The 16,513-nt window shown below is 44.6% G+C and overlaps 1 protein-coding gene across 7 annotated transcripts in view; it reads left to right on the top strand.

Moving 5' to 3' along the window:
- The window catches only part of FAR2 (fatty acyl-CoA reductase 2), a 181,466-nt gene that overhangs the window by 98,095 nt on the left and 66,858 nt on the right, over positions 1–16,513 (top strand). The window contains exon 1 of one of the 7 annotated variants that reach the window (XM_053258245.1): positions 8,251–8,328. The exons of the other annotated variants lie outside the window; for them this stretch is intronic. Within the exon in view, the coding sequence (XP_053114220.1) occupies positions 8,308–8,328 (21 nt within the window). The 5' untranslated portion in view covers positions 8,251–8,307. Of the gene's footprint in view, positions 1–8,250; positions 8,329–16,513 lie in introns of those variants that run through there. 7 annotated transcript variants of the gene reach the window in all.

The following is a 16,513-nucleotide window of genomic DNA, read 5'->3' as shown; positions in this document are numbered from 1 at the left end:
GGAGAGGACACATTTGTAATAATGTTTGGCGGGTTTCATATTGAAATGCTGCATTGAGATCAATTGGAAATTTGCTGTAAGACAGTGGCTGGACTATATCTCTTGTCGAAGCAGGCATAGCATCATCTGGTATGCAGATTCATATTTGACAGCCTCAAACATAACGAAAACATAGCAAGCACATCAGATAATAGCACGTAGTTTGTGTAAACTTCTGAATGCAGCATACAGTCAGTATTGTACTGAAGGAGCACACCTTTCCAAAGGCTGTGTCATGGACTCTGAAACATGGTGTGAAAAGCGTAAACCTGAAACTTCACAATTTCACTTCTGGCATTTCACTTCTAATTCTTTCGATGAATACATCTAAAGTATCCCTGGATACTTTTCTCAGATCAAGTCACTGTCTCTAAATGAATGTGAGTCAGGCCTCCTGCAAGGCTGCCCCCAAGTTCTGGAATGCACTCTCAGCTACAAGATTTGTCTCCTCTGATGGCATGTAAGAGAACTCTAAAGATACATCAAGCCCTTTCTTGCGAGCAGTTAGAAAGGGCAAGCGGGTTAGCGGGGAGGAAGCCCTAAGAGTTTACCACCTTCCACATATGATCAAGGATGTCCTCTTCAGCAGGCAGGTCACCCGCCCAGATGACTACCAGTGCTGCCAGTAGCTTGGAGAGCTGGGGTGCCGCCCCCCCCCCCGAGCTCCAACAATGCACCACGTGAGTGTACGGTGCATTATAGGGATCCAAAGCTTCCCGGGATCTATTCAATCTGCAGCTAGCAGATAATCATGGAAATGGGGTTAGGAGAGCAGTTGCAGAACAGTTAGGTTGCTCTCCTAACCTCATTTTGGCTGCCTAGGCAGGTTTATTTTTATTTTATTTTTGTTATTTCATTTTATATCCCACTCTTCCTCCAAGGAGCCCAGAGCTGTGTACTATATACTTAGGTTTCTCCTCACAACAACCCTGTGAAGTAGGTTAGGCTGAGAGAGAAGTGACTGGCCCAGAGTCACCCAGCTAGTTTCATGGCTGAATGGGGATTTGAACTCGGGTCTCCCCGGTCCTGGTCCAGCACTCTAGCCACTACACCATGCCTCTGGGATCGGGCCCAAGCCAAGCAGTGCATACGTACAGGCAAAACCAAGTTGGGCTTCCATAGTCTGGTTTTGCCTGCATGTGGAAATAGCTTCATCTTTTTAGCAAACCATTTGAGATGACTGTTCTAATTGTTTTAACTGTTCTCTTTTTAATTTTGGTATTTTAATTATTTTGTTTTATTTTGTAAACCACCTAGAAATTTTTTGTTAGGCAGTACATAAATGTAATAGATAAATATTTGTAGCTGCGGTTTGAATAGAAGCGGTAGCTCCAAGTACAGCTCCTTAAAATGATTGCTAAAGTTGCATCTGAAGTTTTCATAGTTAATAACAATAATAATTAATAAAATTAATAATACAGTTTCTTTGTTAGCCACCCCATTACAAATTGTTCTCTGGGTGGCTCACAAACAGTGTTCTCTCTAATTTTATTCATCTGTGTGCAGAGTGAGTTTTGTTCTGGGCAGCAGTGTTAAGGCAGTGTGAGCGCACATGCATTCAGAGTGGGGCCTTCCTGATTTTACCTGAGCGGGATCTAAAATTAACTCAGCAGATATAAAAAACCATGTGAGCCCAAGTATACATGCACACCTTAGAGGGAACACTGCTCACAATATAGCATTAAAACATAAAACACATAACACATTAAATTGTAACTGACCAAAAAAGGAGGGGGGAGAAAAAACAAAATACAATACAAAGCAATTTTTAAAACTTTTTAAAAATCAGTTTAAAAATCAAAATTTAAATTTAAAAAGCCCATATGAACAAAAGGGTATCTACCTGGCATCTAAAAGAACAGTGATGGAGACAGGCAAACCTCACTGGGAAGGCTATTCCATAAATGGGGAGCAACCACCAAAAAGGCCCTCTCTCTGGTAGCCACCCGCCTCACCTCATTTTGTGAAGCAGTAGTAGTAGTAGTAATAATAATAATAATAATTAATAAATACCATCTTTGCATTGAGGTAAAATCCTCTCCTGAATGTTCATTTTCCACTTTTGAACAAAACAGAAACTCTTGTTTGTTAGATTGTGGACCTTACCTTTTGTTTAGATCCTAAACTTTTTGTTTAGGTCTTTTGCTTAGTTTTAGTAAGAATTAAAAGAACACTGAGCTATTCAGTGTAGCACTTTTCAGAAGTGACAGGTAGCCTATTTTGCTACACATTTTAGTGGATGTCCTTGAATTTAAGTTAATAAATACCTCAATGTCATAGCAGTCTTGGGATTGTTCACATTTCTATGTTCACAATGCAGTGCTATGTTTCCTGGCCTGGGAAGACAAACTGCACTATACTTGCTGCTTTCTATCTGTCACCAAGATTTAGCATGACCCAAGCAGTGTGGGTGCCACCTCCTTTTGGTCCTTTAGGACTGGAATTGCAGAGGTCAAGTGGGAGGGGCTTGCAGGATGGTTCTTTCAGCCCTTCCTGGGTACAAGGCATTGCTAATGAGGGAAGTAGTAGGCTATTCTCAGTTCCATTATTATTAGGGCACTGTGGGAAGAAACCACATGGAAACAATTGCCACATCACTTAGATATAGGGATGTGCACGGACTGGTCTGGAGTCCATTCTAAGGGCCTCCGAACCAGTCCGGACCTGGGGCCGGTTCGGCAGTTCAACGCTGGGGGGGGGCCTTTAAGGGTGGGGGGTGTATTTATTCCTCCTGCCGCTTTCCCCCCTCCAGTGCTCTTGTTTTTTAAAGCATTTGAGGCAACAGGGTACCTCCCTGCTGCCCCTTCCCCTGTTCCTCAGCAAAAGGCTTCAAAAGCCTGACTGCGCATGCTCACATTGCGTGCACGCATCACGTCCATGCGTCACACGTGCGCACATACACGTCTGACAGACGCATGCATGTGATGCACGGATGTGACGCATGCATGCAACGTGCACACACGCAGTCAGGCTTTTGAAGCCTTTTGCTGAGGAACAGGGGAAGGGGTGGCAGGGAGGTACCCTGTTGCCTCAAATGCTTTAAAAAACAGGAGCGCTGGAGGGGGAAAAGTGGCGGGAGGGGTAAGTACACCCTCCCCCACCCTTAAAGAGGCCCCCTCCCCAGTGCTGGACCACAGAGTTGCGGTTCCATGCACACCATTGCTTAGATAGTGCACATGTTAAGCCAGAATTTAAGCTTGTAGCAGCCACAGCTTGTAGCAAACTTGTATCAGCCACAGAGGAAATCACTGTGATTCCTCATCCCAGCAAAGGAAACATAGTCTGACCTGTGACAGTTAAGAACATAGGAACATAGGAAGCTGCCTTATACTGAGTCATACCATAGGTCCATCTCGCTCAGTATTGTCTGCACAGATTGGCAGTGGCTTCTCCAAGGTTGCAGGCAGGAATCTCTCTCAGCCCTATCTTGGAGAAGCCAGGGAAGGAACTTGGAGCCTATATGCTCTTCCCAGAGCGGCTCCATCCCCTAAGGGGAATATCTTACAGCACTCACACTTTTAGTCTCCCTTTAGTATTCAACCAGGATGGATCCTGCTTAGCTTAAGAGGACAAGTCATGCTTGCTACCACAAGACCAGCTCTCTTCCCATAAACATAAGAACAGCCCTGCTGGATCAGACCCAAGGCCTATCTTTTTCATCATCCTTTTTCACAGTGTCCTACCTGATGCCTCTGGGAAGCCCACCGGCAAGAGTCAAGGGCATGCCCTCTCTCCTTCTGTTGCTCCCCTGCAACTGGTATTTAGAGGCATCTTGCCTCTGAGGCTGGAGGTGGCCTATAGCCCTCAGACTAGTTGCCACTGATAAGCCTGTACTCCATGAAATTATCTAAACCCTTCTTAAACCCAGCCAAGCTGTTGGTTGTCACCACATCTTGTGGCAGAGAATTCCATTGGTTGATTATGCATTGTGTGAAAAATTACTTCCCTTTGTCAGTCCTAAATTGATTGGCAGTCAGTTTCATGGGATGACCCCTGGTTCAAGTATTATGTGTGAGAGAGAATTTCTTTCTATCTACTTTCTCCATACCGTGCATGATTTTATAGACCTCGATCTTGTCTTCCCTTGGTCGTCTTTTTTTCTAAACTGAAAAGCCCCAGATGTTGTAGCCTTGCCTCGTATGGAAGGTGCTCTATGCCCCTGATCGTCTTGGTTGCCCTCTCCTGCCCTTTTCTAGTTTTACAATGTCCTTCTTAAGATATGGTGATCAGAACTATATGCAGTACTCCAAATGTGGCCACACCATAGTTTTGTATAGGGCATTATAATATTAGCAGTTTTATTTTCAAACCCTTTCCAAATAATTCCAAGCATGGAATTGGCCTTTTTCACTGCTGCCATACTTTGTGTTGACATTTTGAATGAGCTGTCCACCAGGACCCCGAGATCCCTCTCCTGGGAGTTATTTGCACATGGCTTTATGCTGTGGAGTAAATGTTGAGTGAAGCCACTTTGAATCACACTCACTGCATTGAGGGAAGCAGCCCCTCCCCTCTGTTCTCAGGGTTTGTTTTGATGCAAGTTCACATGGCATGCATCCGTGTTTTCCTTCTAGCCAATGGGCGGGGTGTGTGTGGAGAGAGAGCGCTTTCTAAAGAACTATATCTGCATTTCTAAAGAGAGTATCCCTCTTATCATGCTAATAATTCTACTTCAGTGCTTCTCCCTATTTGCTCTGGTGTTTTCAGAAAAAGTAGCTTAAAACCAGCATTTTTAAAACCTAGAAATACACCAAGATAAGCTAGAATTCGCAAGACAAAGCCCAGTTTGTGTGTGGAGTGGGTCCAAGGATCTTGAAGGAACTTCAGGGTAAGTTTGGCTGGTGTATGAATGTACACTCTCTCTTCCAAAGGAGATTTGGGGTAACAGCCCTGTCTGTAAAGCCTCCTAGTCAGTCACTGACAGCTCAGATCCCATCATAATATATGTTGTAATATATGTAATATAAGTTGGGGGGTTTGCTCCAGTTTATGCATCACTTTACACTTGCTGGCAATGAACTACATAATAATATTATTTTTTAAAAACATTTCTGTACCACCCAAAACATTCTCTAGGCGGTATTTGCCATTTTGTTTCACACTGCCCAGTTTGGAGAGATCCTTTTGGAGCTCCTCACAATCTCTTTTGGATTTCACTACTGTAAATAGTTTGGTGTAATCTGTTAATTTGGCCACCTCACTGGTTACCCCAACTTTAAGATCATGTATGAACAAGTTAAAGGGCACTGGTCCCAGTACAGATCCCTAGAAGACCCCAATTCTTACTTCCCACCCCCATTTAGAGAGCAGGCCATTTATTCCTACCCTCTGTTTCCTGTCCTTCAACCCATTACCAATCTACATGTGAACCTGTCCCCTTGTCCCCTGACTGCTAAGTTTTCTCAAGAGTTTTTGATGAGGAACTTTGTCAAAAGCTTTTTAAAAGTCCAAATATACTGTGTCAACTGGATCACCTTTATGCACACATATGTTGACATTCTCTAAGAACTCCAAAAGGTTGGTGAAGCAAGATTTATGTTTGCAGAAGCCATGCTGGTTCTCCTTCATCAGAGCCTGTTCTATATGCTTAACAACTTTATTCTTGAGAATGCTTTCCATCATTTTGCCTGGAACAGATGTTAAGCTAACTGGCCTAAAATTTCCCAGATCTCCACGAATCCCTTTTTGAAAACTGTTGTTGCATTGGCTACTTTCCATTCCTCTGTTACAGAGCCTGATTGTAGGGATAAGTTATATATTTTTGCAAGCAGGTCAGCAATTTCACATTTGAGTTCTTTAAGGACTCTCAGGTGGATGCCATGTGGCCCTGTGATTTGTTATTTTGCCAAATAGTTTAGAATGTCATCTCTCATCACCTCTGTCTGACTCAATTCTTTAGCCTCTGTCCCTAAGAAGCTCGGTTCAGACACAGGTATACACCTCAGTATCTGCTGTCATGAAGTCAGATGCAAAGAACTCATTTAACTTATCTGCAATCTCCATGTCCTCAATAATCCCTTTCATTCCCTCATCATTGCATTGAAGAGAGGGATATAAACATGAGAAAGAAATAAACTATGCCTCTTCAACTGACTATGATGTGGCCATATATCTACAAAATCCTTCCCCATTTCTCTTCAGTTTGTACAATGCAACATGATATCCCAGTGATCAATACAGGAAAAGTCCTTATTGCAGCTTATAGGACAGGACAAGACAAGGAGTTTCATTTGGAGATTCTACATGATTAAATTCCTGGAATATGGATAAAGTCTGTTACAATCATTATATGAAAATTTTAAAATCTCATTTTTTATGTTATGGCCATGTATAAGAAGACTTCAACATTGTCTGTTCAGGAGGAATTTGCTATGCTGAAATTTGAAGGGGAAAATTTTTTAAAATCCTGGTTAGATATTGAAGCTATTCACACGATTGCTCAAAAAGCCCAGTTTCGAGCAATTGTGAGAACCACCAGGCTCACAGACGAGCCTGGTGGTTCTCTGGTGGCTAGTCCACCTAACTACTCCTCACCCTAAACGAGGTTAATGGAGCGAATGTTTGTTTATTTGATCGTGCATCAGCTGCGGCTGCTTGCTGACACACTGGGGTGAGGGGAGGGAGGAACCCAGGAAGGTACCGCGCACTTGTGTGGTGCCTTCCGTGGAGCCGTGTAGCAGTGCTCCCCAAACCCCAGAGCTCCCGATGGAGCTGCGGCCGGGTGCAGGAGCGCCCGACCGGAGCAGCTTCCCAGCAACAAGTGACTGTTGGTGTGCAGGGAGAGCAGGATAACCCCTCTCTCCCTGCACAAACCCGATCTGGCAATTCACACTCATTGCGTGAAGCACCTCATTTAATGATGCACTTAAGCTTTTCGTGTAAGTGTCTTTAAGAAAAAATACCTGAAATATCTTATAATGATCAGTCACACAACTAGAAGATAGTTTTAAGTAGGGCTTGTGATATTATTAGCAATAAGCAAAGTATATTTATATTCCTCATGTGTCAGGGGGTTTGTGAATATGGGTGGCCTAATTCATGCCTTTTCTATATTTGTATTGACAGTCCTGCCCTCACACATACAAAACTATAATTCAAAATTGCTATGAACATGTAGACTTCAAAAGAGCATTTGTCCAGGTTGATGTTTTTTGAGAGATTTTCAGTTTTAAGTGGGCAATTGCCAGTACCAGGAGAATGGACACATCTTTATAATTAAAGCTTACCATAATTTTGCCCTACGCCAACTTTCTTCCATTCATATGCTTTCCCATGACTTTTATTCCTCCACTTCTATCACCCTCCCTTGCTTGAAAGCCTTCTGCCCCTTTAAGCAGATCCATACTTTATCCCTTGGAAATACATCCCCCACCCCAGTGTGGTCTTAAGTTACATGTATATCCATAGGGAATTAAAGAAAACTAGCTGGTCCCGGCACAGAGCATCTGCGCCTCTAGTTCTCCCTCATTCTCCTTCCCCCCTCCCCTCTTCCCCCCTCCCCTGATTTTTCTCATTGGCCGACCGCCTGGCCAGCTGCTGTTTCCAGCTGCTCACTGCTTTCTCCCTCCCCCCCCCCGGCCGGCTGGCCATCACCTCTTTCTCCCCCCCCCAGCAGCCACTTTCCCAGCTGCCACTTTCTCCCTGCCACCACTGCTTTCTTTTTCTCTTCCTCCTGGCTGCTGCTTTCCTCTCCCCCTCCCCTCCCCTCCCCTCGCTCTCAAACTCTTGCGAGAGCTGCCACATATGGGATTAGCCACGGGTAGAGAATTATCTATAGATGACTGTTTGCTAAATCCTCTCTGGCCCATTCACGTTCTTACTCTTAAGCACTTTATTAGTACTTTTGCTTCAACTGAGCCTGGAGATTATGTGTTAAAGGAAAAATTAAGTATTGTATTGTGGAAGTTAATGGATATTCTTTATCTGACTGAATATAATAAGATAAGGGTCTGCAACTGGTACCTCCTGGGCCAAATCCAGCTCCTCAAGGGTTATCTAGCCCTCCAGTTGCCAACATGAAGGCAAGAGGACAGTAGGGGCTGCAGCCATGGGCCTTGTCAGTAGGGTTACAACATTTCATCAGAGAGAATTCCTGGACACAACCATCAAAAAAGGGGGCACACAAATTCTAAAACCCTACTTTATTTTTACTGGGACTGGTAAAAAGCTTATGACTGGTTCACATATTTTTCCTTATAGGGTTCTTTGCATAGGAGAGAGTTAGGAGTACTTCACCTCAATAAACACATTCAAATATGTGAAATAGATATGATGTTAACACAAGTGCAGGTGAGAAATGAAAGAAATCTGTATTAAGTATTTAGTGTATTGTGTTTGCATGGAAAGAATGAGGAGAGAATTAGAAGTATGGGGAAAGGGAACAGGAAACAACCTGGCCAAACTTTACTGAAACATTAAGAACACCAAATTATCTGAAGAAGGTGTCTGATGTGTCAGAGGAAGCTTGAGGGCAGAGCCTCAGGAACCTGAAAAGAGTAGTTGTCACTCCTACTGCAGCAGAATTCCCTGGGTTCTGTGACAGAGACTTGACACCAAGTTGAGAGAAAGCAGATTTATTGCCGGCAATTAAAACTCAGCGGAATAGTTTCCAAAGGCTGAGCCCCGTTTACATTGTGTCTTCGCCTTTTATACACATAGCAATTTACATATTGTGGATTCAATTCTCATTAGTAAGCATCATCATCTTACAATTATTACCAATCAGACATTTCCCTACTAACTATAATTAAGCAATCTCCCCCTTCTTCCTGCATACAGCTAAACTATTTTCACTCCCCTACAGCTTGTGGCCTTGAGAGACTGCTGGCCAGCAAGTTGTTATCTACAGATAGCAAAAAGGGGCCCCTGTCTCACATACCAGCAAGTGACAAGAGTTATTGTGCTGTTAACAAGTTGCAATTAAGGCAGTTTGGTACTACAGACCCTTTTAACCATTTCTTGACCACAAACCTGAGTCTGCCTCATCACTACCTGGCAGTGCCACTAACTGCACTGCCATGAAGGATGCATAAGAGGGCCAGGGTGTAAGGCTGTTTAAGGAATAGAAGCAAAGCTTGTCCATAGACTCCACATAACCAGCGACTGGTAACCAAATTACTTCCCACCTTTTAACTAAAACAGTATAATCCCCACGTAATGAAGATAGTCACCAAAATTTGAAAAACAGTTCTTCAAAATTCAGTCCCCTTTATCTGATCCCCGGTATACACTGCCACAGTAAGGCACACTTAAAATGAACTCCTGTCCTGCCACTCAGATGCCCGAGAGAGCATCCACAGTGCCCTACTGCTAAGCTATCAACCCAGGCCCTACTTCTGACTTAAAACGGCTCCCCCTCACCCCAGTCAAAACATTCGGAACCAGGCGTGAGTGAGAGCTGAGACCCCTCTCAGTGATGCAAGTGAAAAGCTGAGATTGGCAACCTATAAAATGGATGAAAGAATAGATAGGACAAACCAGGCAGAAGAATAAATTGGGTGAAAGGAAAAATACAAGTTGAAAAATGGCAAGTTACCCAATAGTGAGTAGTGAGGTCTTGCAAGTCGTAAGGCCTTGCAGCCTCACTGCCGGGAGTCACCATGTGACACAATCTAAAGACCTAGGTCTGCCAGCTGCCAAGCCAATGCTCTTGACCTGAGGGAGAACCCTACTGCTATGGCGACCAACTGATGGTCCTGGAGAAGACAGTCTTCACACTTGACATCCAGTTGAGAGATGTGGTGGGCAAGAGTAAATAAGAAACCCCTATCCAGCCTTTAACCATTGGTCGGAGGGAAACTAGGCCACAAAGTGGCGTGTCCAGCACTCCTGGCCCCTAAGGCTCACCCAACATCTGCCACCATGACTTGCTCAGGCAAAGCTCCAGAAGTAGGGTACAGCACCATTGGTTCAGATGCATCAGCAGGTGAGCTGGGGAGATCCAAACCTCAAGTAACCATGACTCCACTGCTCAACGATGCCTTATTGGCGAGCCAGCCACATATGGGTGTGGTAAAATAGTGGGCCTTAAGAGGAAGGGGGGTGACATCCAACCTGCCTGGGCACCACAAATTGATTCCAGTAAGGCCTGGACATGTGGTAACTCTACTTGTCAGCACTGCATATTAGTGAAAAGTCCTTGGTCTTGGCTTGGCACCTTCAGAATTTGAACTGTGATTCAGCTCCCAAGACAGGGCTAAAAGATCTGAAAGCATCCAGTGAGCCTTCTTTTTATTGACCCTTGGGTTTCTCTGACTCTTTGGAACATTGTAATGTATTTAAAGTACACACACACCCGCCAGTAATCTTATTGCATGTGAGAATGAATCCATTAATAAGTACCTTAAAATATCTAGAAAGCAAGAGGCAGCAAATGCAACAAATATTTGTTCTTCCGTGAATAAAAATCTGTTGTAGTAGCAATTTTATTCTGAGTCATGTTCTTCTGCCTGGGGACTTGAGGCTTATTCACATATTTGCAAAACGGTGTTAACTCAAGCTAGCAAGATCACAGAAGCCTGCCTTTCCTCTGTGCAGAGCAGCCTCAGCCTTACTTCCAAATGTTTGCTGTAAATCGGGCCTATGTGACTTGAGACCCACTAAACAAAAAGCATGCTACCAGTCATGTACTGTGGTCTGAAGAGTGTTCTACATCCCCCTTGTTTTTGCAGACCCACGAAGGCTGCAAAAATGGTTACGTGGTCTCCTGATTGGCCACCAAAAACAGTTGGTAGGCTGTGATCGGCTTGATGGGTCTCAGGTTGTGGTCTAAATGGCACATTCATTTCTACTAGGTCTAATGATATCACATGACTGCCAACTATTGAATGACCAACCCCCTGCACTGGTGCAGAGCCTGCAGTGAAGGGGTGCATCCCAAGACATGAACGCCTGGCAAAATGAGGTGGTGCTGGGGTGGAATCGGAGAAAATATTTTCTGTAATTTTGCAGTGTTTCTTTTTTCAGAATGATGAATGAAATGCTTTTTATAAGTAGTTCTTAAAATAGTGTTGTTACAGCCTATTACACTGCTGCAGAAGACTGTCCCACTTGCTGCATTTGTTTACTGCACAATAGCTTGGCCCACTGTGAGCCGGGTCTGACGATCAGTGAGACCCGGTTTGTGCAGCAGAGCAGGGAGAGTGGGCTAAGCCCGCTCTCCCCGCAGACGATCAGGGAGGGAGCCCTGGGCGGCCTGATTAGCTGCCCACACAATTGCCGGCTCCGATTGGTCCCCGGAAGCTCCAGCATGCCTGGCGTGAGTGCACGGGGCATGCTGGCGAGAGCCCCGGAGCTGGGAGGCGGCTTTTTGCCTCTCCTCTGGGGGTCTACTCGTGAGTAACTGGTGCGGAGCCATGCCGCAGCTACTCATGATCTTTAAAATCAGGTTTGCAGAGCACTTGCTCCACAAACCTTGTTTTAGGGCAGGGGTAGTTAGGCGGGTTACCCGCCTAGGAACCACCGGGCTTGCAGCCAAGCCTGGTGGTTCACATGATGGCGCAAAATCGGGCTAGCCCTTGCTAGCCCGATTTCACCCCATAGTGTGAATAGCCTCATTGAGTTAAAAACTGGGCCAGGGTTTCCTAACCTTGGGCCCCCGTATGTTGTTGGACTACAACTCCCAGAATTCCCAGACATGGCCTTTGTGGCTATAGATTCTGGGAGTTGTAGTCCAACAAAATATGGGGGCCCAAAGTTAAGAAACCCTGATCTAAGGCATAAGGTGTATAACTCAAACAGCCCAGCTTCAGGACAATCAGTGAATCCATGGCAGAGAACTCAAAAGGCCTGCAAGGTGGATCACTCAAGGAAGTGAGACAAGCTCATACTGAGTGAATCATGGAGATGCAAGCAGGTCAGTCCAACAAGCAAGCCAAATCTCAGATATCCTCCCCTCATATTCACACCCATATACACACACAAAATCCTCCCCCCTTCCTGCTTTATGTCTATTTTTAAATTTCCTGTCCAAATTCTCTCTCTCTTTCTCATTATCTTTCTCTTGGAACTCTGTCCCCTGTTCAGCTCTTTAACTCTCATTCGGGCTGCAATCCTATGCACACTTACCTGGGAGTAAGTGCCACTGAATACTATGGGACTTCTGAGACAACAGGTGTGGTGTAAATCACTAGCCTGACTGCTTGTTGGATTGGGCAGCTCAAAACCACACAGCTGCTCCTGCCACCTGCTTCTGCTATTTCTGCCCTAGGGAGATGTAGGTGGGAGAGTTACTGTCACCTCTGCTCTGCAAGTGGCAAATGGGAGCTGCACTGCCACTGCTGTTTCCCACCAGCTGGTTCTGCCCATCCATTTGAGTGTTATTAATTTGTGGGGTTTTTTCCTATTGATCCCTATGGGCAATCCAATTTAAGTTGGATGTTTCCCACTGAAATCTGACACAGTCCTAGTATCTGTCAATTGTAAAGGGTTCTCATTCCAATTCCAACAATTTTAATGTCTGGTCAGATCATTTTGGATAAGATCTGACATGTTTTCACATGTGCAGACCTAGTGGATAGGCCGTGGGACTCAGCTGTTTTAACAAGATAGCATCTACTAAGTTTAAAAAAAAATCTGAACAAGAACTTGGGGAAGTGATTGCAGAGAGCAAACAAAGAATGAAGCATTTGTATCTGGGGAAAACATACAAGTACGGATGTATTTATTTTATTAATATTTATTTCAAACATGGTTGTACCACTTTTCTTTAAAATACATGTATACAAAGCATTTTGCAATTAATAAAAATTTGCAATGTTTAGGGTTCCATGAATGTGTGAGTGTTTGAGGACAAGGCTCCCCGTGGTTTTAGATATCCTAAGATGATATCAAGCCATTTCTTCAAACCACTCCTTCTAGCTAGTCCAAAGTCGTAGCAACATTACTGACCCCAGCTGCACTGATCGGGCCTCAGGGCCACATGCTTCAGGATTCCTTCTTTATGTCTTAACTTTTCCTGCAAGAGAAGTGTTTAGGAAACAGGAATAATTAGAAAAATATTAAGGCAGTTTATTCCCCATGAGTTTCTGACTTAACAGACCTTAATTGAGTTAATGATTGTTATGGAAACATTTATTTACAAGTAATCCTGCTGTGGCCATCGTGCTGTGTTTTAGCTGAAATAGGCAAGATGCTGAGTTCTTTGGACCCTATCCACAAAATTTTGTAAGTTGTAGCATTTCCTAATGAAATTTAACTCTACTTGCACAGATGTCTTCATTTTCCCACCTCTATGAGTTTCAGTCAGGAGGCTGATATTATTTGGTTATCCATTAAATAAATTGGTTTGCTTATTACTTTAATGAAATGTTTAGATTAGAGTTGCTGTATGTACACGTACAAGCCATTCTGTGCTTGGGCATCTGTATGTACACACAAATGTACAAATATATATGTCCATGTCTCTACATTAATCCAGCCATGAATCCCGGGGGAGGCAACTTCTTCTCCCTCACACAGATTCCCATGGTGCTGTGATATCTTCTCCTCTATGCTTCATGTGGGTTGTACAGCAAGACTAAGCTATTGAACACATACTCTTGTTCGTGGGTTGTGTACATACTCTTTGTACACGACCCAAAGTGCAACTGAAGTTTCATTCTTCTTGTAGGAAATTTTTGTAAAGCACAGAAACATGTTAAAGTTTTTGAACTAGGGGTAAGGAGTCAACTCTTCCTTGACTTTTTAAAATTCAGGTACCATACAAGAAAGAGACATGTACTTTTTAGTGCCCTGTCATACTTGAGGGGTGAATGTGCCTTAAAGTATATTTAAGTCATGGTCCAATCACCACTCATAATTTTTTTAGCATCATACATCAAGCGGGGGGGGGGAAGTATTCACTTTCCCTACATAATAGCACACATGTATATTTTGTACTTAATTGTGACTTTCTGAATACAAGGTCAAGTGAGAATTGTCCCTGTAAGAGAGAGGAGGCTATTTTCACGAGTGTGAAAAACCAGGCTAAGGGAGCCCAGCTCGGTTTTGCACTCTTGCCCTCCACCTAAATGGCCACCCTCTTAAATGAGGTTAAGGGAGGGAGCCCTCGCTTACCCTCTTTTCCCCCCTCTTTTTTTTTTTTTGCCCGACCTCTGGAGTGGCGAAGCAAGGTGCGGGCAGCCACCACTCATCTAGGTGGGCGATCCACTCGCCCAAGGAACCACTCTGATTGTCTGTGGGGAAGGTAAGTAAAACCCTCCTTCCCTGCAGATAGCCTAGTAGCTCTTCACACAGATTGTGTGAAGAGCTTCAGAGACTTGGGGCCAGTTCAGATGAATACAGACTCCTGCATGTGATAACGTCAGGGTTGCAACAAGAACATGCCTGCCCTGATGTCACTAAAGGATGTGCCAACACGATCTTGACACATCCTCGAATCTCATGGGAGGAGTGTTGCTCAGAATCACCCCTCTACACATGCTACAAATCCCTGTTTAAACAGGGTTTAAACAGAGCCTGTGAAGCTATTCTGACAATCACTGGAAGCTGGGTTAGGGGAGCCCAGCCCGGTTTTCAGTGATCGTCGGCACCACAGGACTCAGAGGCAAGCCTGGTGGTTCCATGGTGGCTAGCCCACCTGACAACCCCTCCTCTTAAACGAGGTTAACAGAGTGAGAGCTCCATTAACTTTGTTTTTCTGCTTGTGTGTCACACTTGGGGGGGCAGTGCCTTCCTGGGGTTCAGTGGGCCAGGGCACCACATGGTGGCGCTCCCCTTCTCCTGATCCCCGGAGCTCCCGACTAAGCTACGGCCAGGCACGGGAGCACCTGACTGGAGCAGCTGCTCGTCTAGGCGCCCCATCCGGCCGCCTAGCAACAAGCAACTGCTCGTGTAACTACGAGCAACTAAGCCCACTCTCCCCTCATGAACCCTCCTGGCGCTTCACACTAATCATGTGAAGCGTCTCAGTGTGAGTAGTGGTTGGACTAGGACTGAGGAGACTCGAGTTCAAATCCCCATTCAGCCATGAAACTCATTGGGTGACCTCAGCCAGTCGCTTAACTCTCAGCCTAACCTACCTCACAACCATGTACACTCAATGCTCTGAATTCCTCGGTGGAAGAGCAGAATAAAACTCTTGCTTTTTTTTAAAGCATTAAACTGCCATATTTTAGCATGATAGCTGAACTTGGCCAGTGCCTGTCAGCATGAGGTAAACAATTCATCTGGTTTGTGCTAGGCATTCAGTCCTATGAATCTTAATAGCTGTACTTAGAATCTGTGTGTATGCATTTAATTCTGTTTTTCCATCAGGTTTTTATTAGTATCCATAAGTGCTCCTTATCTTGCCAAAGGTCACTTCTGAAAGTGTTTTCTGGCAATTAAAATTGATGATGATGATGATGATGATTGATGATGTTTGTGTGCAAAAGAGCTACCCAATATTAGAAAACAGAATGACAAAAGAAGTCAAATCAAAGCTTGCAGAAATTGTCTTTGGCAGCTATCCTTTCACCCGTCAAGTACAGTTGCTGGAATTTGTTTCCATAGAAACTATGTGGAAAACAGCGAATTGTCATGCTGAACTTAATAGAAAAGGCATTTGTAAACAGGGCTGTTTATTTGGGCTTTGTTGGGTTTGCCATGGATTCTCAAAAGCAGTAGATGAGATAAACACAGAAAATACATTTACTGAATAGAACATCTGGGGAAATGGTTACTTGGTCAGTGTGAAAATGAAAATTTGGCTGCTGGTCTGGAATGGGGCTGTTTTCATGCACGGGCAAAACCAGGCTAAGGAAGCCCAACCCAGTTTTGCTGGCACGTCAGAACTGCTGGGAGCCCCTGTGGCTCCCAGTGGCAAACCCACCTCTAGAGCACACCTTCAAAATGAGGTTAAGGGAGGAAGTGCTCCCTTAACCTTGTTTTTTCAGTCGTCTGCCAGCCCCGGCTGCTTGCAACTGGGGCTGGGACTGCAGGGCTACCTGCCGGCACCGGGAGATCGCCATAATGTACTGTACACTCATGCGGTGCATTATGGGAGTTTGAGGGCATCCCAGCCCCCGAACCTCCCTGCTGCCAGCAGTGTAGGAAGATTGTCTGGATGCGCGATCTGCACACCCAGCAAAGTGGAATGGATCATATGTGGTAGAGGTAAGCTTTTAAAAGCTTCCTCACCTCGCCCCATGAAGCCCTTTTTCATGATCATGAGAAAAGGCTCAATATTTCAAGGAGATGGCAACACATTCATATGGGTGTCTGTATGATCTTGACTGTCTGTGCTCTTTTTTGTGAAATGCTGGTAAATGAGAGTGTGGTGCTTTTTCGGACCCATATATGCCATTATTAGGATCAACTGGAATTCAGACCAGGAGCCAGGTGAGACAAGCCCTGCTGGATCAGGCCCAAGGCCCATCCAATACAGCACCCTAGTTCACACAGTGGCCCACCAGATGCCTCTGAGAAGCCCACAGACAAGAGGTGAGGGCATACCCTCTCTCTGCAACTGGTATTTAGAGGCATCTTGCCTCTG

This window comes from Hemicordylus capensis, chromosome 5, assembly GCF_027244095.1.
Source record: "Hemicordylus capensis ecotype Gifberg chromosome 5, rHemCap1.1.pri, whole genome shotgun sequence".
Classification (NCBI taxonomy): Eukaryota; Metazoa; Chordata; class Lepidosauria; order Squamata; family Cordylidae; genus Hemicordylus; species Hemicordylus capensis.
Note: the sequence above shows the minus strand (reverse complement) of the source record. Positions and strands in the feature narration are given on the sequence as shown.